General features: G+C 37.4%; 1 protein-coding gene across 5 annotated transcripts in view; it reads left to right on the top strand.

Moving 5' to 3' along the window:
• The window catches only part of MARK3 (microtubule affinity regulating kinase 3), a 65,094-nt gene extending 37,914 nt beyond the window's left edge, over positions 1 to 27,180 (top strand). The window contains exons 10-18 of one of the 5 annotated variants that reach the window (XM_067295026.1): positions 786 to 885; positions 1,143 to 1,255; positions 2,009 to 2,162; positions 3,859 to 4,055; positions 9,316 to 9,419; positions 14,304 to 14,468; positions 15,190 to 15,447; positions 17,914 to 17,940; positions 24,703 to 27,180. In XM_067295026.1, the coding sequence (XP_067151127.1) occupies positions 786 to 885; positions 1,143 to 1,255; positions 2,009 to 2,162; positions 3,859 to 4,055; positions 9,316 to 9,419; positions 14,304 to 14,468; positions 15,190 to 15,447; positions 17,914 to 17,940; positions 24,703 to 25,048 (1,464 nt within the window). In that variant the 3' untranslated portion in view covers positions 25,049 to 27,180. Of the gene's footprint in view, positions 1 to 785; positions 886 to 1,142; positions 1,256 to 2,008; positions 2,163 to 3,837; positions 4,056 to 9,315; positions 9,420 to 14,303; positions 14,469 to 15,189; positions 15,448 to 17,913; positions 17,941 to 24,702 lie in introns of all 5 variants that reach the window. The other 4 variants (XM_067295025.1, XM_067295027.1, XM_067295028.1 and 1 more) reach the window with 4 other exon arrangements.
• The last annotated feature ends 544 nt before the right edge of the window (positions 27,181 to 27,724 follow it).

Raw genomic sequence — 27,724 nt, forward strand, 5'->3', positions numbered from 1 at the left:
AGTCAACTTAAAGTTGTACAAGACTGTGTTCCTGCTGGAAGGGATGATGCCATCTTCCCCAAGCTGCATGCCCCCAGGCAACTTTAGCATCAGTTTATGACTGCACAGCTGAATGGGGAGTTAGGACCCTGACCTGACTGAATATTTGCCTTGCCAAAAAGATTTGCTACGGCCAACTTGTGACATGAGTCAGGGCCACCCTTTTCAGGAACAGTAGAGTCATAGATCAACTAAAGCTCCTTGTGAAACTGTGTCCTTAAATACTTCAGAAAGACTTGTGGAGTGTATGCCATCAGTCAATATTAGAGAAGAGTTGGAAACTCAATTTTTTTTATTATTCATACGGTTTAATCCACTGTCTGTCTGTTGTCTTTTATATGCTTTGGCAGTGTTTAAAGCATTGTATTTACTTCCTTGATAGCAAGAACCTTTCATGGTTCTTGTAGCTGAAGGTAGAACTGTACAGGGAAGGCTTCTGTGGTCTAGTCAGGACCTAGTATCTCTATACTAGACATATCAGAGTTGTCATGTTGCTCTTGGTCTTTGTTAAGGGCTTTCACTTTTCAGCTGTGTGCTAGAAAATAGCTGATTAGGAAGTAATCTGCCTTGGCATGTATAGTCTCCCTCACTGGAGCAAAACAAAATTAAGTTGGTGCTGGGGACTGTTCCAGAAAAGAAAAATGAAAAAAGGCATTAGTGTTTGATAGATGGGAAAGTCGTTCTTTCAGTAGCTTCTCTTCTTTGCTAATAAGTATTTTCTACTAACAAGAAAGCTTTCTTTGCAGCAAATTATGAAGGACAGGTGGATCAATGCAGGGCATGAGGAGGATGAACTTAAACCTTTTGTTGAACCAGAACTAGACATCTCGGACCAGAAAAGAATAGGTAAACCAATATTTTTCAGAACATGATGCTGTTTGTATTATGTATGTGTTTTTCCCCAGTCCATGCTTGCTGTGAATGTTTATTGTTCGGAAAGTGTAACTAGTCTTTTAATGTTGGTGTTGCATTAGGCTTATGTTCTCACACTTAATCTTTTGCTTCATTCTTTACATGTTCACTTCTTGCTTTTGAATTTAACACTTAACCACCATAAACATCAGAGTATTTCAATTACTTACAGAGTGTTTGTTCATTTGTAGATATTATGGTAGGAATGGGATATTCTCAAGAGGAAATTCAAGAATCCCTTAGTAAAATGAAGTATGATGAAATCACAGCTACATACTTACTGCTAGGAAGGAAATCATCAGAGGTAAGTATCACTCTTACAAATGCAAAGAAACAAAACAATCAAGGTGTCCTTCAGCAAAATTAGAAGCAGAAATTAATGCAATAACCATAGGAATTCAATTCCTGCACACGTGTCCGGTAAACATAAAATCAGGTGATTTTTATCAGCAGTGCCAACTGAACTGTCCACTTGTCCAAAGGATGCTGTGTCTGTTCTCACCCTGGTCTCAGTTATCATCAGTAAACAATTTTCTTTAGGCTCCCAAGAATTGCCCTGTTTGGCCAGCTGTTTTTCATTATAAGGATTTTGTGCGCCGTTTACTATCCTATATAGTCTAGGAGCTTGAGGGTGAATATGTCAGCAGTAAATATTTTAAAAGAACTTAAGTGTAGGACTGATCAACCTAAAAATGTTCACTTTTTCTCTGTTACTGGTGGCTTCTTGGAATGTATCTTCTCTTCTCATTAAAATCTTAGAGAGCTTAAAGGGAGAATTGAAAGGGAAGAGATGGATTTTTTTTTTTTCTGATCCTCCTTTGAGGAACTGCAGGTCCCTTTCAACTTCCCCTAAGACAATTGCATGAGAATCTAAGAAAAGTCATGCCTGATGTTGTGAGGCACTGATGCCTGGGCCTCTAAGCCTTGTTGTCGCAAAACTTCCTACATACCAGAGCAATTTTTCCCTCTGCCTCCCAGTTACTGCTCCCTTAATGTGATGGATGTTTAGTCTGTTTTGTCTGAACTCCGTGTTTTAATATTCTCATTTGTATTGTAGTTGGATGCAAGTGATTCAAGCTCCAGCAGCAATCTTTCACTTGCCAAAGTTAGGCCAAGTAGTGATCTTAATAATAGCACTGGACAATCTCCTCATCACAAAGTTCAGAGAAGCATATCTTCTAGCCAGAAACAACGGCGGTACAGTGATCACGGTGAGCAATTCTCATTTTCCGTGTTGCAGCATGTAGTAACTGCCAGCTGTGTTCTGTTTCTCTGCCTCTCAAGGTAAGGAGGAGGAGGACAGTGTAGTTCATGCATGTCGATTAAATAATTTACTGAATAACTGACTTGTTTTAAAATCAGCTTTCCTAAGAAACCTTTAAAAATACCTTTTAGAGGAATGCTGAATACACCAGCTTAGTTCACTTGGTCTGCCTCATGTCTTTCCTTGCATTTCTGACAGTGCTAGGAAAATCTTGTTACGCAAATTGAACAGAATCTTGCAACCCCCTTTTTCATGAAAAGCACAGCACTCCTCCCCCATACTCCTGGTATGTCTGTTCAGCTTTTGTTTTATTTTGACACTAGTAGGTCAGCTTGTGTCTAAAACTTGAAGAAATGTCAGTTTGCCAATATTTCTTGTTTCCTGAGAGTATTGTCATTTGATTGTCCTGCAAAAATTAAATTTCTAAAGACTAGTGACTCAGACAAGCTTAGAACTCTTTTTGCTTAATGAGTATGCGAGACAGTTGCTTAGAGCTTTCTAAATACCTTAAAAATCTTCCTCCCTAGACCCTACCTCACAAAAGGAGTCTCCATTAGGTCTACTTGTAAATAACTATACTGTGTCCAGAGGTTGCTTTCCTCTGGAAGTCTCCTAGGATGATGATTATTGTGCTTTGTGATGCTTTCTCATATATATAACTATTTTGATTATTTTTTTTAGTTGAAATTAGTAACTGATATTGTTGAAAATAGTAACTTTCCTCTTCTGAAGAAGTTTAACTGCAACACACAGAAACAAAGTCATAACATCCACACAAGTTTTTTGTAGTATCTGGGAACCTATTAATGCAAATGAAAGTATCATGGGCTATCAAAACTGCTGCCTGACCCTCAGGTATGCCAGAACAGTTTTCTCTTCCTCCCACTTGTTCCTGGCATACTTGGGGAGGTTTGTGGCACAAACTGAAGCCATTTCTGGGCTGTTCTAGGTGAGAACATGATCTGCAGGCCATTAGTGCTGCTAGCAGTCCAGGGTTGCATCTCCAGATGTGTCTCGAGAGCCCCTTTTTTTAATCAGAAATTGGCTTGAACAGTTTGTGCCAACTTTATGCTTATGAAGGATTCCCTGATCTGAAAGTCAGTTCCTTGTTAGCTGTTTTTTAAGATGACTCTTCAGGTTTTTCATGCCAAGCCAAACCAGTGCAAGTATTCAAACAGCAAAAGATTCTATTAAACTTATAATACTTTCATTGAAATCAAATAAGATCATGTAACAAATTCAAATAATTGTCTTCATTGGCATGGTCCTCCTATCCTTAGCAAGGTAAACAGAAGAGAGATATATCTCTTTGGATTGTGATATAAACAGAAGCCTTAAGAGAGTTGACTTGAAATTCAAATTGCTTGCTCTGTTTTTTTTTTTCCTCCCTCCCTTTAAAGAGGGGCAAACATTTGGAAAGTTCTTGCTTTTTACAAGATTTTCGCTGACCTCCAAAATATGCATATTTTGCTAGATATAAAGAATCGCCTTTTGCAGCTCTGATCTCTCATGTTCATTATTTTGACTCTCATATGTGTGAATACATTTCCATTATAGGCAAATGTAGCAACAGGACTTTTGGGAAGAAATTTTTTTTTCTATTTATTTGTTTGTTTTTTAAGCTGGACCATCTATCCCCTCAGTAGTGGCATATCCCAAAAGAAGCCAGACTAGTACTACAGATGGCGACCTCAAGGAAGAAGGAATTCAGTCAAGAAAATCTAGCAGTAGCGCTGTTGCAGGAAGAGGAATTGCACCAGCTAGCCCAATGCTTGGAAATGCCAGCAATCCAAATAAGGCTGATATTCCTGAACGTAAGAAAAGTTCAGCTGTTCCTAGTGTAAGTAGAAATGCTTTTTTATTAAAACCATGAAACATTTGCAGGGAGAGGGGGATGCTAAACCTGTGGATTATCAGTAATTTTGGTTTTACTTTTCCTTTCATTCATCAAGAGTAGGTATCTCATACTGTTACCATTTTTTTCTCCTGTTTTTTGTCAACCACTCAACTTGTCTGTTAGAATTCATGATGTAGTTAATAGGTATTAGTAGGTATTATAACAGCAGTAGTAGCTGTTAGTGAACAGACATCATTTGGGTATAAAAATGCATTAAAAATCAAAGAATGAAACTCAACTCACAGGTCATCTCTTGAAACTTAATAGGTATTATATGTTATCTTTGATACCTCAACTGCTCTTCTGAGGCCTTTTGTACAAAAGAATGAAATCCCTATTTGTATTATCCTATCTTATAGTTGCATATGTTTAAGGAGAAACTTCATCTTTCTTCTAAATGTTGTTTAACACAGTTGTAAAAGTCAAACAGGCTATTCCAAATCATCATTATGTACATTGTGATTATCAAACAGATGTAGCTCTAAAAACTGTTCAAAGGTGTATTTCAACCTGTGCTTAAAAGCACAATGCTTGGCTTTTGTTGTTGTGGGCTCCCCCCTGCCTTCCCCCCCCCCCAAAACAAAACAAAACAAAACAAAAAAAACTGAGATCCATAACCAGTAAATTTACAGGGTTAAGCGGTAGGCAATGTACTAAAAGAAAAAATTCTTTAAGTCTGGCCCTAACGTGTATGCTCTGCAGTCTCTCCCTCTGAGGCAAAATTGGAAATCTGTTTTCATTATAATTCTTGAATTTTGTAACTTTTAACTTCTAAAACACTGAGATTTTGGACTGAAAGATTTCCTTCTTTTGAGAAGAAATAATTTCCCAGTCCTCTATGCAACTTGCAGTAGAGGTTTTAGGGGGGTAGGGGACTTAGCTGGAGGATTTCAGTCAAAGGGGTTCCTTGAAAAGACAGGTCTTTCATGAGCTGTTGTTCCTAGATGTGAGTGAGCAGCAGCTCATGGTTTTGTTTTTTTTTGGGGGGGGGGGAGTGGTTTTTTTTTTTTTTTTTTTTTTTTAAGAGGATCCTTTTCTGATTGCCTGTTCCCTTCCCCTTTCCTTTCTTGTTTTTCGATCAGTCCTGAACTGTTCGTATTTTGTTTTTTCTTACATGGCAGTTCCTAGCTATCATGTCCCAAAATGGTGGGATAGTCAAATCAGTTTTATCCTATACTGTATTTCACTCAATTATCTAATGCCTTTTTCAAGAACTTTGCATCATAGTTACAATGTATTTTGCATTTAGTATCTTCCATATTTTGATGGGCTATGCTGTGTCAGTCCCTTATCTCTTCTGATTCAGGTGCAATTCTGGTCTTTTACAAGCAGTGGTACAAGATGGTCAAAATGTAATCAGAAACAGGCTTGTGATGTCGCTTGATTAATGAATGTTTAAAATAGTCTTTGTAATTATAACTCTTCACGTCAGATTGCACAGACTTTTTTTCCTGCTACAAATTAGTCTTTAGCTTGCTGGCTACTGGGGGTGGAGGGGAGCACGGACTTCTGACAGAATTCCTGGACTTGATTAGAGAGTCTTGTTTCTTATAGTATTGGCATGCATCTAGAAGAAAAAAGGATGTTGGAGTTACTACATTGTCCTGAAGTTCAAAAGTGCTTGAGGTGGAGAGATTTTTGTGTTCTCATTGAGCACTTAAGTCCTAAAATCAACAATACCATGAGAAAATCACTGAAGAGACAGAAAAATACTATGCTTTAAAATAATTACTACTTTGACAGATACAGCAAAAGTAGTAATTCAGGTCTTTGTTGGAGACTCGTGTTTGCTTTTGAATTGTTAGGAGATTTAGCCAATTGTGTACTACTCTTGTGTAATAAAGTTACTAATATGCACTTAAGGATAAGAGTTGTGCTTGTAGGGCAGTTAGCTCAGTCTGGTGTTGAAGTTAGGGCCTGCAAGTTGCACTTCTAAAGTTGATAGAGCTTTTAAAATCTTGCAAGCTAAATAGTTCTGTAAGCTGAATAAATGTACATCAAAAAGGTTCAGGTTCATTAGGCAAATACCAAATTAATAATGAAAGCCTGCTACAGAGGATGTGTCATTAGCAGTAACTAATAACTCCTTGTTTATTACTCATGGCTTGGGATTTTTCTTAATGTTTGTAATAAGGCTACCCCAGGGCCTTTAGTTACAGCTTTCAGAAAACTGGATGGAGGGAATAGATAATATGCTTGGAAGATCATTTAGGACCAAAAGACATACTACCACTCTTAACTAAATGTATTAGTTCATTATTATAAAACAGAAGCTGATTCCTTGAAAGCTGTTTGTCAGTCTTTGCTTTGATGGTGTCTTCTAGTGCAAAAGCAGCCTGGCTAAACAGTGGGCCCAAGACTTGCTCTCAGAACGGAGGGCTCTATATGCCAAATGCATCCTTTATGCTGCAATCGGACGTTATGCATATGCTCGAAAGTCTCAACCTGTGCACATGCAGGGTCAACACTTCATGAAAAGAAAGAAGCCAGCTGATGCCACAAGGATAAACACACGCAGCTCGCTTCTGTCTTGTCATCCCCTCAGGGAATTACTGTCCTGTGTGATGCTGTTGACACCAGTTTTAGGCTTCCTGTGCTGTGCACCTCTGCAGTTTAGTCATGTCTAAAAACTAATAGTCTGTGGATTGGGTGAACAAAAACATTTTAGCTGGAAAGCCTCCTAGATTAGTCATAAAAGGGTACACTGAAAGCGTAAAGGCCCTGATACCTTGGGATCTAGAGAGTGAATTACTGCTAAAGCTGCAGTGTGAAAGCTTGAAATGCTTAGATCTCCTCTTGCAACCTCTGGAATCTGAGCCAAACAAAACAATGTATGCTGATCCTTCTGTCTTTGGATTCTCGAGAAAAGAAAGAGCTAGGAAGGTGCATGCTTAGAGTCCTTTGATTTCAGATGTGAATAGCAAAAGTAAAAATGTCCACTCATGAACCTAGAAATGCATTGTCTGTAAAGTTTGATCCAGAATGGGGAAAATTTTCCATCTTACCTTTCCAGATGTGCAACATTACAGCACATTTCAGTGCTACGTAATATAGAATGTCTTCTCAAGGAAAAAATATTCCATGTTCTAACAGGGCAGGTGAAGAGAAGGAAGCCATCCATTATTGTCCATATTTCCCGCAAAAAGTTGTCTTATAGTCAAAGTGCTTAACTGGGTAATAGTCTTCCTCTTCACTATTTGGGAACACAGAACAAAAAGATATGCAAATAGTACTATGCAATAGTTAATGCACTGTTGCTTTGTGAGGGTCCCACAAAGGGCTTTGCACGGTGTGGGCCATGTTGCGAATATAAACAGAAGTCCGTGTTCAGGTGCACAGCCTTCATGGCTAGCAAGTTAATAAAGAAGGGGAGGGAGATTGCACAGTCACAGGTGTCAGAGGAAAGTAAGAGTCAATATTTTAAAATAAAGATTGGAAGAGGAGGGAAGCATAAGGAGTAAAGTACAAGGGAAGGACCAGTAGTTAAGGAGGACTTCTGACGTTTGGCACATCCCAATTCCCTTAGGAATTGCCAGTGAAGAATACTTGGGAACCGTTGGGACAACTACTTATGTTTTATCATTTGATTGAATAGCTCTGCTGATCTAAAATACTTTTTGTAATTTTTTTAATGCAAGGAGATTGTGCAGTTTACTTTCATTTTTATTTGTATGTCCATGTAAAGATACATAACAGGTCTTTAAACAGACAACATGGCTTCTGTGTAAAATCTGCAGCTCAGGGATTGTGCTACTTGAGACTCCCTGATATTAGTTTATAGCCAGTATTTTGCCTTAGGGCAGCAAGAGCTATATGTGTAAAAAGCACCAGAGGGGTTTTTGCTGGTTATTGAGGATGCTCCACTTAACAGTTTTATTTCAGGTTCAGAAACGGAAAAGGTTTGGCTACTCTCTTTTTGTGCTTGAACTAGTTTTTCCTTGGTATCTTTTTTAATCCTCCTTCCCATGATGCTGTGCTGTGACCAGTTTATGTGAAACCTTTTCTTAATGCTTTTTTTAAAAATCCGCTGAATTTCCCTTGTCTATCATAGCAGTAATTCTTCAAAGAACTCCAAAAGGTTAGTTGAGCATGAAGTCCCCTGCCTGAACTCTTAGTGGCCATCCTTACTCAACACGTGCTTATCCAGGTGCTGGCCAACCTTTCCCTTAAGCTAGCCTCCAAGATTCTCCCCAGCAGTGATGTTTGAAGTAAACAGCCTTCTTTGCTTCCTGCTTTGCCCCATGATCCTTTTCTTTAAAGAAAATCTAAATGATCAGTCCACTTTCCAGTTATATACAGTTTATTGTGTTATTTTCTTGGGGTGGGGAAAAAATATAAGGCTTGCCGGCTTTTACTTCCTCTACAACCTGGGGGTGCATGTTTATCTGGACCACCATGCTTTTCCTACAGTAATTGCATCTAACATTTTATAATTCTGTTATCTGTGAATTACCCAGCTTCTCAGTCGTTCCTGGAAAATTGACCGCCAACTTGGGCATATCTCCACCCTCTTTCTCTGTAAAGACAGAGGCAAAGTAATTCTATTTCTTTTTTCCCCTCTAAAGTTAAAGTAAGGTCTGTAGTTCCCCTGGTTCTCTTGCCCTCAGTGTATTATGCTTGTATTTATATGTATATTTAAAAAATTGTCTTATTAAAATTTTGTGCAGTTTGTCTTTTTAATTTGACTTATTCTTCCTCATTTTTTAAAACGTGTCTAGTCTTTTATAGTGTTTTAATATTAAAAGTCTGTTTACCTCCCTACTGAGTTTTACCACATTTGTTTCTTAAGTCTTTGCTTTTCCTGTCTTGTTTAAGGGTATGATTTTAACTTAAAGGAAAATTCCATAATCTACAAGTGGTAAAGTATTTCAAAAACAGGCTATAAAGAAATAGGCTGTCCAGACCTAGATGAATTATACAGATGCTGAGAATTCATAATTCAGAACATCAATAATTAAAAAGTTTAAGCTAGCTTAATTTTTTGAGCCATCGACATGAAATATACAAAGAACAACTTGTTTGAAGTACTTTTGCTGGTTGCATTATTCTTTAAAATACTGGAAGGTGTCTGTATATTAACTATATAACCTATTTAATTACTTTAAGTTATAACTATGTAGAGCTAGCATGAAGTAAAACAAAGTCTTCACCTATATGTAGACTTTTTTGTGGGAATTAACATGCTTATGTTTCTTAATTGTAGAATAATACTGCCCCTGGAGCAATGACACGGCGCAACACATATGTTTGTAGCGAAAGAACCACTGCTGACAGGCATTCAGTGATACAAAATGGCAAGGAGAACAGGTATATGAAATGTCTTCCTATGTTTTAGGTCGCTTGTCTTCACGTTTCCAAAAAGTTGTAATATCTAATTTTAAAAAGGTAATATTCTAATGTAATCCCTAATGAAAGGTGAGTACAAATCTTCAGTTCTTGAACACCTGTAAGTATGTTTGTTTTATATGCTTGATTCGCCTAATCTTTATACTTAGAATCTAAAAGGAAGATCCTAATACTTGGTTAAACCTATTTTCTATTTGTACAGCTTATACCTTAATCAGTGGCTAACTTCTCTGGCCAAACAACACATGCTTGCAGAAGAGGCTTTTCTCATGTCAAACTACAAAGTCCATCTCTCTTTGGCCAGTCTGTCTTTATATTTTAGTCTAAATTGTACTTCAGTTGTGATTATTTGAAATACCCTTTTTCTACAAAATTTGAGAAAGTCAGGGTTTTGGGGAGGAGGGGTTATTTTGTTTTCGGAGAAAACTAATGAAACAGTGATAGGCCATTACCTTGGACTGATAATGTTCAGTGCTGATATCCTTGTAGTCTAACTGCTTTCCAGTATTTACAGAACTTGTCTTGGGAGGGGAAGTACTGATATCTCCATATTCTGAGGGGAAAATGGAGTAAAAGAAACTGGGTTTCCTCTTACTTTACTGGAAGACTGACTGGAACATGCAGTGGGAATGGAGTCATCTAATTCATACCTTGGCACTGTAGCCATGGCACTAATGCCATCCTTTCCTGTGTACTAAGGCTGGAAGAGAGCTGTAGAAAATAAATATATTGGTAAACATAGACACTAGCTGTAGAGTAACACTTAAGAATACCATCAAATGTCCTGGCTGGCTGAAGAGTTAGAAGTTCCAGCCAAGGCTCCCTTTACTGTTCTTCACAGAATTTTACTAGTCTCAAAAATTATTTGTAGATTTTCTTTGGTTGCCAGTCAAAAACCGGTAACAAAAAAGTTGTTGATTATTGCCAGGAAAGAGCCCAGATACCTAGTACTTACAATAAAAATGCTTAAAGTTGGAGTAATGTATAATTTCTCCTCTATTCTTCCCAATTTTTTTACACCCCTTCCCAAATTTAGGATTTACAGTAAAAGATGGGAAGAAGATATTTTCTTCTTGTAGCTCATATTCATGTTGGTGAGAGGATTTGCCATTTTTTTGCACAAAAATCCCCCCCCCCAAAAGAAATAAAAATGCATATAAGGAAGAGAAATGAAGTTGTAACATTGAATGGAAAATCTCTATGTCCCTTGTATGACCCTTGGAGCCTAGGGTAAAGGGCATGATTTTTGACCCTGTCTCTTCCTCCTAGCTTTCTACAACCTGAAAGTGATTAAGGAAACAGTCAAGTGTAAGTTTGAAGAGTGCCAAAAGTCTAGCTGGCCAGCTGGGCCTGCAGTCAACTGTCTTGTGAAGTGCAGCACAGCTCTTTGGTACTGTCTCTTAGTGTGTCCAGCTCAGCCTTCATTGATTAGTCCTTATTAATGTTACCAAGTTTGTTTTGATTAAAGTTTACTATTGTTTCTTTGATTTGATATGTTAATGGCTTTTTTCTGTCCAAACTCACTTTGAATCTTTTTGTCTGAAGTAGTTTTGATCATGTTTAACTACCTGATTACTTGTTTTGTTAATAATTTCTGTTTCATCTTTAAACTAACATCTTTGCAATATGTTGTCCACAATTTCTATTAAGTTTTGTATAAGTTATTAAATATTACTTACTAGGAATACTTGAGTTTCGGTTATCCTCTTAATTCAGGAGTAACTTCATGCTGCTAAGGGGATGTCTTCAGAGGTTTTTTCTCCCAGCCTTGACTTTCTCAGCAAACTGCCATCTTTCCAGTTCATCATGTATTGTTTTTAAGATTAAAGTTGATGTTCTGTAGTACTCAGCAACTATACTAATCATACTTTATTTCCATAGCTGGTTTTTCTTATGTAATATACCTTTTATTGTCAAAAATGCTGACCTGTCTTGTGTAGTCCCTTTTTTCCTCTCCCCCCATTCCATGTGCTCCCTCCCACCAAGAAATATGGTATCAAAATGTCATTTGCTTATCCTGCAAACTTTAGCCCTACTTGGCCTTTGAAACATCTGAGTATTTATATTCCACAGTCAGAAAAAAATCATTGTAGTTTTTATCATGTATTTTGTGCTTACTTCTTTCTTTACGCTCTATAAAGGGTTAAAACAGGATAAGAGAATGAGACTGCATTGCTAATAGTTTGTTTTACAATGGGAGACTTCTCATTTTCAGAAATCAATCAATGCTAAACTGCACGTTCATTTTGGTACAGTTTCAGAAATATTGTAGAGGTTAACAGAGCTGAATCTGAATATTCTTTGTTGCTGTAATTGGGCAAAAGCCTGGCTGACCCCATGAAGTGCAGACCTTTATGCAGGCCAAGTAAACATGGCTATCGATAGGACTGACTCTTCAGATAAATTCTGTGGGGTTTTGGTGGTTTTGTTGTTGTTTTTTGTTTTTTTTTTCCAGGTGTGTTTTTGTAATTCCTTGAATATTACTGTACTCTCAATTTGGCAGAAAGTAACTTTAGGAACCTGTAATGGCTTTACTTTTGTGAAGCAAACTCTGAGGTAGAACATGAGCTTTGTATGAATCCAAGATTTTGTTAAAAATGCTTTCTGTAATTTTCAGGTGTCTATTTGTGGCAAATATTAAAGGCAGGGGAAGTTACTTTAAAGGATTTGCTACAGATTGGATTTTAGATTTATTGTAACCAGTTAGATACTGACTGTGGCCCAGTGAACTTAGGAGGCTTGCTTCAAAGACAGGATGTGCACATTTTAAGTCTTTATTCTTTCTATAAAGAAAATGATAAAACATTATCTTATTTTTGTTTGTCAGTGGACTTCATGTTCAGGAAAGCAATATCAAAGACCCCATGCCAGAATGATAGAAGCAGAGGGATTTTACAGCTATTTTTGCACATTGTGTGGCTGACACAGGCATTGTGCTGGAGATGACTCTGCTGGCTTTCCTCCAAAGCCTTAGCATTAATTAATGCACTTGGGAACTTGTGAAACACTCTTCGTAATGATAGGCAATTGCTTTAAATCATAAAACATAAATGATTTATAACCATCTCAGATTTTAATAAGCCTCGGCACTAATTGAGGAATTTTAGCTCACTGTGTCTGTGTTCCCAGGCTAGTAATCCAAGGAAGCTGATTTCTAGATAAGCTTCAGAGGAGAATGGTTAAATGGTTCGGTATGTGCTTTGGTACCCTATTGATACCTTTTAGTTATCACATCTTTGGAGGTAGATGACTAAAGGTACCTGGAATAAGGCTAAATAAAACTTTGGTCTAACATGTTGTTAGCTAGAACCATCAAGTGCTTGAGTGGCCAGTGATTAGTTATTTTGGGATCACTTTTGAGGTATTACCTTGAGTCGAACTTGAATTTTCATTTCCTTACGATTTCTTAATACCCTGTTTTAGTTTTAGCAGTGATTATAGTTGGCATTCTGCTAGATTGACCAGTGTTGAAGAGATGAATGCATGACTCAGATCAAGCATTTTCTGCTTTAAGTTTTCAGAATCTACAACAATTAGATTTTGTTAACTATTTTAGCAGGAAGTTTTGATGTCTGAGCTCTGAGGTGTTTTCTATTAGAGCTTTGAAAACTGAGTCCAAGAAACTGGTAGGCTGATACTTGTAGCTGGACTGTCATTCTCCTCATTTTGAGGTCTGACTTTCCTGAATGAGATGAAGACTTGAATTTCAGTATGTGTAGCCCTAGAATAATTTGGAAATGAACATGCAGTGTCATGACGCTGTCATTGCCACTTGCTGACTACCTAACCTTGAACAATACTTCTGAATTACTACTGACATACTTTTAAAACAAACATAAGATGTATGGTGTTCTAGCCCTAAGGACCGGATACATCTTGTGGCCTCTGTTTTCCCCCATTCCTGCCATTACTAGATAATGTGAAGGCGTCGAAGAGTATTCTGGTCCTCGGAAAGAAAAAACATTTCATGCTCCTATTTTAGCATATTACACAGCTGGCAGCCTGTTGGCCGTTCTGCTAAAGACAATGCTGTAGACCTTACTTCAAAACCTGAATGTTGGAGAATTCAAGGTTCGTTGCCAAAAGTATAAGATACTCTTCAACACTCATATCTTTTCCTTCAAAGGTCACCAAGCATTATTCATTACCTTCTACATCCACTTACTTTCCTCAGCCCTTGTAGCATTTAGGTTGATTAATGTTAGCGTTTTTGGGGATGGAGGGGAAGGGTTTGGGTTTCTCTCTCTCTCTTTTTTTTTTTTCTTTTTTTCTTTCCCTCTTTTGGTACCTCTCTGAAGATTATGACACCTTTGGGTTCTGTTGTGCCTGTAAAGTCCCTGAGTTATTAGAGGTAGATCAAGATTTGAACACTTCTCCAACTTATATAAATTTCTTTTAAAGTCAATAGTTTCTGGCAGGAAACAGCTTGCTTCGCTGCAGTAGTGGAGTGCTGATCAGTCTTTTGGAAAGTGCACTTGGTGTTTTGGGTTTTGTTTTTTATGTTAAGACCAATACAAATTGCATCAGTGCTTTAAATTAGTGCTTTGACACAGACCACTGAGAGTTCAGTTCCGAGTTTCTTGTACAGGAGGGTATCTCCACTAACTGATGTTACGGATAAGAGAATTATCACTTCATAGATGGCAAGTGCTATAATAAGGATCCTTTTTTAGGGTAGCATAGGGTAGTTACTGCTGTCTACATAGAAGAGGGCTGTTAGAGTTCATGTTCTCTTTGACAAATCAGTTAACAGAAGGAAAAGTTTGCTTTTTTCTATGACGTAGTTTGTTGTTGGTCCATCATGCTCTTCTTTCTGCCTCTGCCTGAACCCAAACCCCCTCACAGCCTGACAGAAATGTTCGCTTACGCAGCTAGCCCTGCTTCAGTTTGTACTACATCCTTCTCCAGTGTTCGGCTGCGACATCAGAAGTCGATGTCCATGTCAGCCTCTGTGCACACGAAGATGATGTTGCCTCCAATAGACAATGGCGCAGATAACTTCAGGCCTATGTAAGAACCTGAAATCGTTGTGAAACTAACTTATACCCACTGCTGCTTAACTTTGTGCTGTGGAATTTTAGTCCTAGATTGTTCTAGTGTATATTGCCCACAAGGTGTGTGTTTCCTCATTTTTAGTCTTGTTTACATGTCTTGTAGTGTGTCAGGCTGTCTGTGACATAATTTTGCAGTAATGAGCGTTAATTATTCTTTTTAGGGTTAGGAGTTAGTATTGGACATTCCCTATTGCCAAAGTGTGTGGGAGATAATAATCTGTGTATCCCAAAGGACTTCACTAGTTCAAATGGTTTGCTTGTAGTTTTGTGTAGGATATTTTCAAATTAGCAAGGTTTTTAAAGATACGTGGAGTGGGGAGGGAGGGTTATTAAAGTTACCTGTTGCTTCTCTTCTGTGGAAGGAAATTGCACTCATCCCTTCTTTTATCGGGCTTCTCAGTGAAACTTATATATGCCTAGTTTATCTGGTCTTTTCCAGGATGCTCTTATTGTATTTTTCTGCCTATATAGGTTTTCTGTTTAGGCAGCTTTTTAATCCTAACCTCTTAGGAATTTTGATCCCATATGGTGCAGTAATAATGTTGATATTTCCTATCCTGGCCTATATAAAGGTGTCTGCTTATGCTTTATTGTAGAACTTAGTGTTTTGTGTTTCCTGCAAAGCTTTAGTGCTTGTGTAAAGAAGTTCTAGCATTGTTCTCTGTTTTCTGCTCTAGCACTATTCCTGATCAAAGAACTCCTGTTGCTTCAACGCACAGCATTAGCAGTGCAACCACACCTGATCGTATTCGTTTCCCCAGAGGAACTGCTAGTCGGAGCACTTTCCATGGGCAGCTCCGGGAGAGACGTACTGCTACCTACAACGGACCACCTGCCTCCCCCAGCCTGTCCCATGAAGCAACGCCACTGTCACAGACTCGGACCAGGGGTTCCACTAATCTATTTAGTAAACTAACTTCAAAACTAACAAGAAGGTAAGCCTCCTAAAATGGTAATGTTACCCTATAGCACAACATTTTTTTTTTGTCGGGTAGTGGAAACATGTAATAGTTCATTGCTTGGGTTTTGTCCGCATTCACTGCTCTGTCTTAACCGTTTCTGCATCTTAATGCATTGGTTTGTGCTTTTTTCCATGGTTCTTTTTCGTTAGAGAAAGCCATTTGTTTTTAGCAGTTGAGTCAAATGGGATAAAAACTGAGACAGAGCAGCTTGGTCTGGGCTGATTCTTCTAGGATCGTAATCCTCATGCCTCGTGTCCAAATGCTGCAGTTAAAACATTGGTTTGGTTCAAAAGGGGCTGCACACTCTTGACTTAGTGTCCTTGCAGTAGAAGGCACTGCTGCCTGGTTGGAGGATGCAGAAACTAGGATCCTAGTCCTAATGTTTAATGCAGTGTTAAAAGCTCAGGCTGCGGTTCCACAATCACTTAGACCATTGATGTTTCTAAAATACTTCCTCTCCTCCACTCTTCCTGGCAGCACACAAATAAAAATATCACAGGATGGAAGGGTAGGAGCAGGAAGCAACCATTTCTTTTGGCAGGAGTGCTAGCATAGGTTGTCTTAAAGTGATGGCGGTACTGCAGTTTCAGTCTAGGCAGCAGTCTGCTCAAGCCTTGAAAAACGTATTCCTATTTTGAGACTGAGTTCATTCACAGATTATATTTTTGGTGTGAAGTGTGGCCTAGCCAAAGCCTACCTTAAGCAGGAACTCATCCCTGTACTGATGTTTGGGGGGGGGGGGGGGGCAGGGAGGGTTGGTTCTGAGGTTTTTTTATGCTGTTGGGACCCTTAATTTCAAATCCATGTATGATTTAAATTAGTTCCTACAGACCCTAAAATTGAAAAAGCATGTTTTCCCCATATATTTAAAACCTGTGCAGTCATATAGCACCTACTTCAGATGACTCTGATATCTGCAACTTTTGTTTGCAGAAGTGAGGGCATTTTTCACTGTCTGTGGCTTATGATAATCTCTACGCTTCTGTACCCTTGTCGTCATGAGAAATTTTTTTGGAACTTATCACTATGGTCTTTGCCTGCTTGCGTTTGTTTTGGGCTTATATCATATGAGCATCAAGCCACTTTCTTCCTGTCCTTTCTATGACTATACATGTGTGCACTCCCTCTCTCTTGGCATCCTCTTTATAGTCTCCCCTTTCTACAAAATAATGTTAAACCAAACTCCATTTTTTTGCAACTGGCTGATTTCAATATAAGGAATGAATTTCCTTAAAAATGTAGAAGTTGTTTCTGTGAAAAATTGAAACATGACAGCCTTGCCTTTGGTAAATGTTTTACCCTGCTCAGCTGTCAGCTAAACACTTCTCTGGGAAATACTGTGCTATACCAAGTTCCAAGTCTCCCCCCACCCTTTAACAGAGAAAAGATTAAATTGAATTTTTTTTAATAATTAAGGCATCTGTTTTTTAAGTGAAAACTCTTAATCAGACACATCCTTTTGGCACATCTTTCTTTCTGTACTCTTGTTTTTAATACCCTTACTTAATTTTCCATCTGACATTCCATGTTATGAACATGCAAGGTCTTTATTTGTGCTGCTGGAACATACTGTTTAGCATTCAGTATGTCACTCGGTTGTTTAGACAGCAGTCAAACTTCTGTCATTAGCTCCAAGTTTCAACTTCTGCAGTGCAGTGTGGTTTTCTTTAAATTTTTTCCCAGTACTTTTGACGATAATTTAAATTCTGTCTGGATGTTATTAAATAACACACAGTTGTAACAAAACAGCACTGTTATGGATGACTAGATTTACATTTGGAGGATCTCTCAAGGTTGGGGCTTTGGTTTATGCTAGATGCCATATAAACTCCTAGAAGGGAGGCAGTCCCATCACAGGGCACACAGTTATGTTTCTCCTTTTTTAAAAAAGGAACAAATTAAAAACCTGCTAATTTATTCTAGTTTTCTCTATAGGGGAGCAGCATTGTTTTGATTATTAACCATGTTCTGGTTGTTACAGCTTCTCCTGCTAAATTAGTTAGGTATTTAAGGCAGTTTTTGGCACAACATGACTAAACTGATGCTATAAAGGAAATAACCTAACTCTGAAGATATTTGAGATCTAATAATAGTAGAGTTACTGATTTTTGCTTTCTATTTGAAATACATAAAATCCAAATATCATTTTAGGTGACCTTACACATTATAGGTTTTAAAGGGTTTTGAAACCAGTAAGTATTTTAATTCATAATAACTACTGGTGGCTCATTTCCCAGAAGAAAGGAAACGGTAACATTAAAAGAAAGAGTTTGGCTCTTCAGATCTTAAATCATCTGCCTAATCTCAGAATGTATTGAAGTGTCATTTCTTTGTGCATTTTAAATGAGATTTTTTTGCATGTTTCACTCTTAATGGATTTTTCAAATTATTTTGTACAAATTTTTTTGTTAATTATTATTTTGGCTTAATTTCTTTTAGAAACATGTCATTCAGGTTTATCAAAAGGTAGGATTTATTTATATTTAAAAAAAAAAGTGGCTCCTGCAATTAACAACAGATTTGGCTTTCTAGCCTTCGTTTTCTAAAAACTAAACTTTCTGCTGACAACTAAATACTTCCTTTCGTGAAAGGAAAGCATAGAAATAAATCCATTAACTAATGATTATACTTAAGAATCTGTGGCACCTGTATAACAAGATGCTAAGCATGCCTTGTGAATTCTTCTTTCTTTAATAGAGTTGGTAGTACCAAAGTAATTCTGTTCTTTGTACTAATACACTTAGCATGCTTATGTTTGAAGAATGGGGTGTTTGATAACAATGATGAAAATATAAACAAAACATAAGGTTACAAGCAAATAAAGGTAAGTGATGCTAAATTTGCATTCTTTCTCTTCTGTTTTATGAAACTTTATAGAAAAACATTTTGAAGGGGTGTCTGTGGTTGGTACAGTAGAAAGTAAACTGATGGCATTTTTATGTCTAACAGCTCGTTTGGATTTGGAAGATTGAATGAAGGTCAAATGGCAGTGTATTTATGTTAAAAAGAAGTATTTGCTGAAGTGAATTGCAACTGAAGTGCAAACAGCACTTCAATTACAAAAAAAGTATAACACTTATGCAGATGTACTAACATGAGGAAAAACGATCAAAAATCTGATTCACATTTCAAGCCCAAAAGATTTAATTAAGTCTTACTATTTAGGAATGAATCAAACTGCCATTTATCTTGTTAATCCATGATTACTTGTAAAAGTTTGCTATACAATTTTGGTCCATGGGTAAATTTTTCCATAGTATCTTGTAATATTCTTTTAAATTGTATCGTATCTTGGAGTTTCCTGAAGGATGGTACTTTCAGTTTTCAACTACTGATCAAAAATGATGAGACAGGACCAAAAAACATAGACATCTGGTTTACCTTTAAAAGCCCAAAGTTGTGTGTGTGACTGTAATGTGAACTTTGTCAGATAATTTCAAGGCAATATATAGATTAGGGAGACCTGAGATATGTAAACAGCTGGTTAAACGTGGGCTTGTTCTGAAAACCCAGACTCTAAAGGTACTTCTCATTATTAAATGAATAAATTTGACTCTAATACTCATGGTGCTTCCAAACTTGAATATCTTTAGAACTGGTGTTTTGGGGGGGTTGACTGGCATTGTCACAGCTTACTTGGGAAAATAAACATGCATGAACCAATAGTTAAGGAAAGAAAATTTTCAACACAGTATACAGTTGACACTGAGCAAAAGCAAGTGTAACCCATCATGTATCGTGAGCTATAACTTTGTACCTATGAGGTGCATACCACTTTGTAAGAGAGAGCTTTTGCCTCTCAGTGGTCATTTTCTTTAAAACACAAGATTGTAGTCTGAGTTGCAACCTCCAAAACTGGGTGCATGTAAGTCAGTTATTCTGCTGCTCTGAAGCAAGATGGAAAATGCTGATAGGAGTACCATTTTAAGCTAAAAGGTTACTGTTCAGCTTTGAGACTTAACACCGGGTAACTTATGAATATGTCTTTGGAATAAGGGGTTTGCACAGTCTTATGCTAACTACACAGGACTGGACCATGCCTTTTGAATTCTACTTCAAGTGTGCATGGTATCTCACCACACATGATCCTGTATGTAGGTACAAAATTAAATTGAAAATGTTGTTTTCCTGACAGTTTCTTCTCACTTTGTACGCTATGAATCTTAAACTCTTTTTTGATCCTGAAAGAACTACTATAACCCAATACCGTGAATATATAGTACTGCAAGTTCATTCTGGGGAGCTGAGCAAAAAAAGATGATCAGTCACTGCTTTTTAAACTACTTAGTCCTAATACTGTGCCTGGTACCCAGAGGTATGAGATCTGTTTCGTGTACCTTGCGCTGTCCTTTCCAACCTGCATATTGTGGAAGACTAATTTCTTTCATGTTGTGGTTAGCAAAAATCACTTATGTGCTGGATTTTATTGCAGCACCTTTTCCATTTCAATAAATTAATCTTATTTTAGTGTCTTGCCACCCCCCTTTTCCTGTTTTTATTCCAGCCCTGGAATATCTTTTTAGATAGTTTTCTTTGTGTTTAACTGTTGTTTTTTTTTTTAACACTGAGCGTACAAAGATGTAAAGAACAGAAAACACAAAATAACTCAGGGCAGATGTATAGAAACATTGCTTATGTTTTTGAAAGCCGTTCACAAATCGTGTAGCAAAAAATAAAGGAGACATTGGATAGACATTGCATGACAAATGAGAACTTAACTTTTCTATATATTTGTTCCATTCTCAAGACCAAGGAGTGTCTTGGTCCATTTAATTTATGCAAGAGAAAGCAGAAAATTCAGAACATAAATGAGTAATTTGCAGTTCCTGCAGAAGGGAAGACTGTGTTAGCATTTAAGAGGCCTAAGGGCTGTATCTGACTTGCAGACCTACCAGAACAACACTGGCAGTCAGTAAGTTAATGTTCTCAAAGTATGCATGCTGTTCTGTAGAACATAACCATAGCAATTTGTTTCATAAAGAAAGCAGTATCTAGAGAGACCAGCACAGCTCTCCAAATCTTGGTTTGATGCTTCATATTTGAGGGAGCGTGTCGCTGAGCACAGTTTTCAGTGTTAAGATGAATGGCATGCTGACTGATGCATGGAAAAATCCAATAAAGTAAGGATTTTCAAAGAGGCTTGCATGAAATAGTATTTATTTCAAGATGTCAGGTATTTTGTAAATAATGAGCTTTCTCAAATTTAGACTACTGTTTTCTAAAAAATTGAACAGTTTGGCTAAATTTCTACATCATTAGAGAGTGGGGTTTTTATCTCAAATTTTTCTGGACGGATTTTAAGTATTGTTGGGAAGACTTGTTATGCTCCTGTTTCTAGAACACTTGGCAAGTTAAAAGAAAGTGGAAGTGATCCATAAATGCGTGCAGCTCTTAAAGATGTCTTCCTCCACTTCCTAGGAACACAGTAGGCTCTTCAAACTTCAAATGCTTTAATTTGAGTGGAGCAGTATCTTCAAACTTGTTTGCTTGCCTTGCCTAGTAAAATAAGCCTTTCATGGATCATTTGGATGGATTATTTTTAAAGGTGTGGATTTGCTCAGTTGCTTCAATAATGGTTCTCTCCCCTCCCACCAGTAAATGACTCTTCCAGAATTGTCCTAAGGGACAAGTTGGACAAGTTTGTGGATTGTATACTCAGACCTTATAAATCTTTTTCTGTCTTCTGATGCACAGTACAGTGGAGTAGCACATGGGCTTACTCTGCCTACTAAAACGATCATCAGTGCTATTTGCATTTTAAACTCTTGACACTGGCTTTAGAAATCTGAGATAAACTATTAGTTGAAGTAAACTACTTAAGAGACTGGGAGGGTTGCGGTCTTCAACTCAGTTGCTCTCCTGTATTACTGAAGGAAAGAGTTGGAATTTTCCCAAATTGGTGGAGGTTTGGTTTGGTTTTGTGTTAGGAAAGTCAAATTTTAACATTTGTATATAAAATCTTGCTATGACGAAAATGACTAATATTAAAAACACACTTTGCAGTGCTAGAATTAGTTAAGGATTTGCCAGTTGTTTTCTTACCATCTTCCTAATCCAATTCATTGTTACAACTTTTCTTTAGTCATTGGAGATCTTTTCCTAGCAGAGATCCTATCTTACCATGTGTTGTACAGTACCTAATAAAATAGAAATCTGATTGGATGTTGTTGTAATAAATTATTCATAGCTGAGTGTCTTAGCATTTTCTTAATTTTATTTGTATTACAATAGCAGTATGAAGCTTGAGCAAGAACCAGGTTCCATATTCTACACGAGTGTTTGCACTGTGCTCCTTACAGTATTCTTAAAGTATCTGTTCCGTTGTGACAATGACTGTACAAACATAGTGAGAATAAAATCTCTTTAGGTTGATCTTATAAGCATATTTCCTCAGCACAACCCCTCAAAAGGAAGGTAATGAGGAAATTAAGCCATGTAACGCAGCACAGGACTTAATACAGCTACCACCATGCACCAAGGAGTAAACTTACTGTCTTACATTATTATTGCTAGACAGCTGTTGACCAAATCACTTTATTTTAGTATATTTAATTTTATTCATATTTAATTTTATTCAGTGAAGCCATGTACTAGCTTGTAGACAACTAAGTCTTGGAAAACTGACTTCTCTACAAGCAGAATTAACACTGAGATGTAGAACCGTGGTACTATAATAATGGGAAGGTAGAGAGATGATTTTCCCCTGAATTCGGCCGGATTCTGGGACTTTTAAAATATGGTAGAAATCAGCAACATAGCTTTAAGGCTGTCCAAGAAGATAGAAAACTTAAGCTTACTCTTGCATGTGGAAGATGCATCAGTGTGGGACTTAATAGGATGGAGTCACCACAGCTTGAGAAATCTTGAATTTGCTTCTAAACTTTGTTAAAATGTTTATGCATCTTGTTTTAAGTGGTTTGGTATCATTTAAACATCTGATATTTCAGTTTTGACATGCGTTAGCACACACAGGGTGACCAGATCTGCTCATAAATAATTTTTTCAAATATCCTTATTATTCCCAGATAAAACTTTTTAATACAATTAGTCTAAATATAATTAGGGGATATTTATTAAATTTTACAATTTTAACTTAGCATACACTTCTTTTACAAATTCAGCTTAATGTGTTAGTATAGATAAACATACAAAATAAAAAAAATTAGCTGTTGGTCTTTCAAAAATCTTGGTTTACAGACTCATTTGGCTTGGCAAGTTGCTGTATTCTGAATTTGTTCTAACCTAGAAAGTTCATTACATCTTTGTTGCTTTGTGTTCTAACACAACTTTGGTATGTTTGCAATAGCTTTTAGCAACGATTCAGATATTTTATATTGTAGTGTAAGATTTGTCTTCTCTTTCCTGCTTCCTTTTGCTTCTGCTTTCTTTTCAATGAGGCTCCCAACTGAATATGAGAGGAACGGGAGATATGAGGGCTCAAGGTGAGGGTAAAATTTTTGTTTAAAATGTTGCGTAGGTGAGTTTTAACCTTTCTCCCCTTGATTATGTGGCAGAGTGGCTTCAGGCAGCAGCTTTTGTTTCCTTTAAAGCTTTGAAACTAAACAAAGAAGCATTTCTGTCTGCAAAACAGCTATTGAAGTATTGACTGACTTGGTTCTAAACTTTCGTCTTTCCTGTTACCTTTTCCCTTGTGTGTTTCTGCATTTTAGTAGTTATTTGCTGTTGTCTTGTAGCCCTGCAGGCAAGCGGTCCCTAGAGAGACTGCAAATCTGTGGGATAATCCCTGAAGGATGTTAAGATATTATATTTCTCATCCCCAAAATTCCAAATAGTTGAACAGTATTTTTCATATTAAACTTCAAAAATCTGCATACCAAAAAAAAATTCTCAAATTTGTACTGATTCCACCAAGTGTTTTCAAGTAGAAATAGCTTTCTAAACTATGCATTGAATAAAAGCAGTTGCCACACACATACATACACACACACACACACACCCCTACCTGCTGATTCTTACAGGCTTATTCAATTAAAACATTGAAAATAAAACAAAATACTGTTTATTTTGCATGCCGATATTTTTAACTTCTGGCAAACTGCATAGCTGGAATTGAGAGCATAATCCTATGACTCTTGCAGTTACCAAAAGTCTTCTCTAATAGCATATAGAATTATGCATTAGGTTGTCTTTGAGATGGATTTATTTAGCTTTCTAACCTTGCTATCACTTTTTATGCAATTTTTCTGCAATTGCTTGCTTAATGGTGGTAGAAGGAAAGCATCACAAAATAAGAAATTCATTGCCAAATGTTTTAAAGAGGAGCTTAATTTAATATCTCTAGATTGAATTATGAAGTTTAACATGAGACTCAAACTATATGGCTGGATTCAGGTTAGGTTATCTTCAGAAAAATATTAAAGCACGACGGCTACTATGTCTCTTGACCTTGGGACAAGTAAATTTGAAGAGGCATCTGTGCCTGGCAGCAAATTTGCCAAAGCAAATATGTCAGACTTTTTTCCCTGAGGACCAAATGTAGCTCCTCATTCTTCAGCTACATGACCACTAACTTATAATTGAAGTAGAAGAATCATAACAAACTAGAAAGTTCTGGAACGTTTCTTTCCATTTTCATATATAACCTTGTTTTTCCTTACCAAAGGAAAAGATTTACAAAAAATAGTGTTGCAGAAGATTGCAAGCTTGGGGAATGCAACCTTATTGATTTGTGCTTTATCTCTTAAAATTGTGGCAGTAACATTAACCTTCTTAGTCAGATTTTTTGCTAATGATGTTGCCGAGATGTCTGATAATGACCATCAACTCTGCATTTTGGCCTCGAGGACACTTAGCAGTGTAACTCATAACAGCAAAAGATTTCATTGCTTTACCTGTAGCGCCCCAGTCCACCTGGCCTCAGAACAGGGCTTTGAGCGGAACTTGGTTTTAAGTTGAATCACAGATGATAGATTCTTCTATTATTATTATTAACCTCATCAAAGTAGTTTCTCTCATGTTCCTCCCACCAGTGGTTTCCAGTCATTCTGCCCCTCATACCTTACCTTTGTTTCAGCCCCAAAAGCTCTGCTTTATCTTTACCGCGTGCCCGCGCAGCACCTAGGAGAACGGGGCGTTGCTCGCAGCTGGAGCCTCCAGATGCTGCCGTAGCACAAGTAGTGCACCTTGAACATTAGTTGGCTTCACTAACATGAAACCTGGAGGATCTGACTGACTAGCCCTGCTGACTAATAAATTCCTCTCTTTCAGCCGCAATGTAGCTGTGGATCAGAAGGATGAAAACAAGGAAGCCAAGCCTCGTTCACTGCGTTTTACCTGGAGCATGAAAACCACCAGCTCCATGGATCCCAACGACATGATGAGGGAAATACGCAAGGTCCTGGATGCCAATAATTGTGACTATGAACAAAGAGAGCGTTTCTTGCTTTTCTGTGTCCATGGAGATGGGCATGCGGAAAACCTTGTACAGTGGGAGATGGAGGTGTGTAAACTGCCAAGACTGTCCCTGAACGGCGTTCGCTTTAAGCGGATATCGGGAACATCCATAGCTTTTAAAAACATTGCTTCCAAAATTGCCAATGAGTTAAAGCTGTAACAAGAAAAATAGTTAAGTTGTAAATTAGTTAGCAATTTCAAGTGTTTTTGAGAATTCCGATGGAAATGTATAGAATAACATTTAGGCAATAACTTCTGCATCGTTCTGAATAGTGATATTAAAAAAAAAAAAAAAGCTGCTGAGCTGGGAGGGAGAGTTGGACTTTTTTATAAGTGCACTACAGCATTAAAGTTGCCTACTATGTAAAATATTACCCCTTCTGCTTTATTTCCATTGCTCCTAAGTCTTTGACAACAAATTGAAACACAGAATATATTCATTTAAATATGCCTCCTGTTTGTGTGGATGTGTGAATGTACAGTATGTGTGTATAATATATAAAGTATTATATGTAAACAATTCATTTACAACATCGAGCTGTACCAGTACCTCTTTTTGGGCTAATTTTGGTGCTAAAAATTGAAGTGGCCAAGGAGGAAACACTTGAGTTAATATTTAAAATAACTGAAGAGATAACCAGTAAATGCAGGTTTACAGTTCACTGCTGTGTTAAGAAAAAAAAGTGTGTGAAGGGTTTGGATTTACGGTTGTGAACATTATTAGTCCTGTTTTCTAAGTAGATCTCATGAGATTATTAAAAATTCACTTTTACTGAGTAAGTCTTGCATTATATTTTGCCCACCTATTTATTATTTAAGTCTGAATCACATTTTTAAAATGTAGTTGACTTGTGCATTAAAATTTGGGTAAATGCTTCCATTCTTTTGCTTCTGCTAAACTACTAAGATTGTATCTTGTCCTTTTGGCTTATGAGTATTGATTGCAGTTAAGAACACTTTTGTGTTTCTCCACAATTGCTCTCCAGATTAATGCAGTCTAATAGGATTTGCTGAACGCTGACAAGTGACTTTTTCTCTCAGACCAAGTTCTCCACGTTAGACTAGGTCAAACTAGTACAAAGGACAAAAGGACTCTCAAATAATGACCGTACTTTGATGTGACTCACCATCTGAGGTGATGCCGTTCTGAAGTATTGCTGCGAGTGTGGCGGTACTTCCCGTTGAATTCTGGGTGCGTGCACTGTTGAAACCCAAAAGCGGGAATTTAATTGGCTACTAATCACTTCTGATATAACATCCAACTTGCTAAGCTACAGCTATAGGCAGTAGCAGTTAAAACTTTCCTTGCAGCTCTCTTCCAGCGTGCTTCCACTTGGCTTTGGATATATTGCTTTTGATGGCTTCATGCCAATTGTGTCTTTAGCTCCTGCTGAGGAGGGAGTCTGTCGTGGCTCTTAGCATACAGTGTGGAAACCTGCCCTTGATGAACTCCCTGATGGCACCAAGCTGCTGTCAGATGGTCCCCACTTTTTAACCATCACTGTGCTGAGCTGGATTTGATCCTGCAAACTAGAATCAAGAGATTTCTTCATGCATTGTTTCCTACTGATACTCAGTTTATTTCATCAAGGACTTCTGTAGATAATATCTGCATTATCTACTTGACTTTTTGTATTAATCAGTGTTTTATGGTTATATTTCAGTGAAGCACTTAAGCATGTACTGAACATGTGCTTTAAACTGGAGCCTAAATTTGCATTTTAAATTTGCAGTGAGCTAATAGTTATTTATAGTACACCGTTCAGGTTTGACCCGAGGTGCAGATGCAAAATCCTTACTATTTTGCAAGTTAGTTTTTTGTGATCTGTAGTCTGTGAAGGCAGCAGACTTCTCCCTCTTTCCCTAAGCATTGGTATTGATTATGCTAGTTAAAGGGTAATCATAGTTGTTAAATGTAGTAGATATTCCTGAATTTGCATTTTATTCTCTGTATATTCTGTATCATGCCATGGCTTTAGAACTCCAGGTGCTGCTGGGGTTTGGTTGGCTTTCAGTGCTCTGCCCATGCCTGTGCTGCTCAGTATGGTTTTTTCCAGGAAAACTCCATTTTGTAATAGCAATAAGACATTTCAGGGCAGTCATTGTACTTCTCAGGTGAATAGTCACCTATCCTTTCACTTCCTACATCTTAGGCACTCCTCCAAATGTATTTTTTTCACCCAGCAGTGCACTTCGTTGTCTGAACTGAAAGTGTTCTGATAAATGATGTAAATCTGTATTCAATGGAAGTTCCAAAAGGTTTCATATTAAATGTTTTCTGAAATAACTCTATTCCTATTTCACCTGTTAAGTATGTAATTGTTTCTAAAAAGTGCACCAGTATCATACTTTGGATATTTAAAGTTTGTACTTAAGTATTTTTCTTAAAGTGTTTTCAAAAAGGTTCTTTTAGAGTAAATCTGTATTTGAGGTATTAAAAAAATGACTTACTACAATCAGAAACAGATTTTCAACAACTTCCTTCAACTGCCATGTAAAACTATCAAGTTGCAAGAATATATCCCTGTTTCTTTATCATAATACACACTAATTGTTCAAGCCTCTAGGAATTCCCTGGAAGGAAAATACTTCCTTCACATCGCCAAACCAAGGAACTGCAAGACTTCAAGAGTGTAGGCTTTTTTATTTGTTCATATTCTTTGGGGATCTGTGGGGGCTTACCAGCTTTACTGCTAGTATGATTTTACAGAACTACTGCTGTTTCTCTCTACTTAAGAGACAAGTTTTAAAAATAACCAGAGGCCAGTGTGCGGTGGGAATGTAGTAGCAGGCCTAGGGATTTTTTTTGAAATGCATCTTAACAGCCAAGAAGTGG

This window comes from Apteryx mantelli, chromosome 4 (assembly GCF_036417845.1).
Source record: "Apteryx mantelli isolate bAptMan1 chromosome 4, bAptMan1.hap1, whole genome shotgun sequence".
In the NCBI taxonomy this organism is placed as follows: domain Eukaryota; kingdom Metazoa; phylum Chordata; class Aves; order Apterygiformes; family Apterygidae; genus Apteryx; species Apteryx mantelli.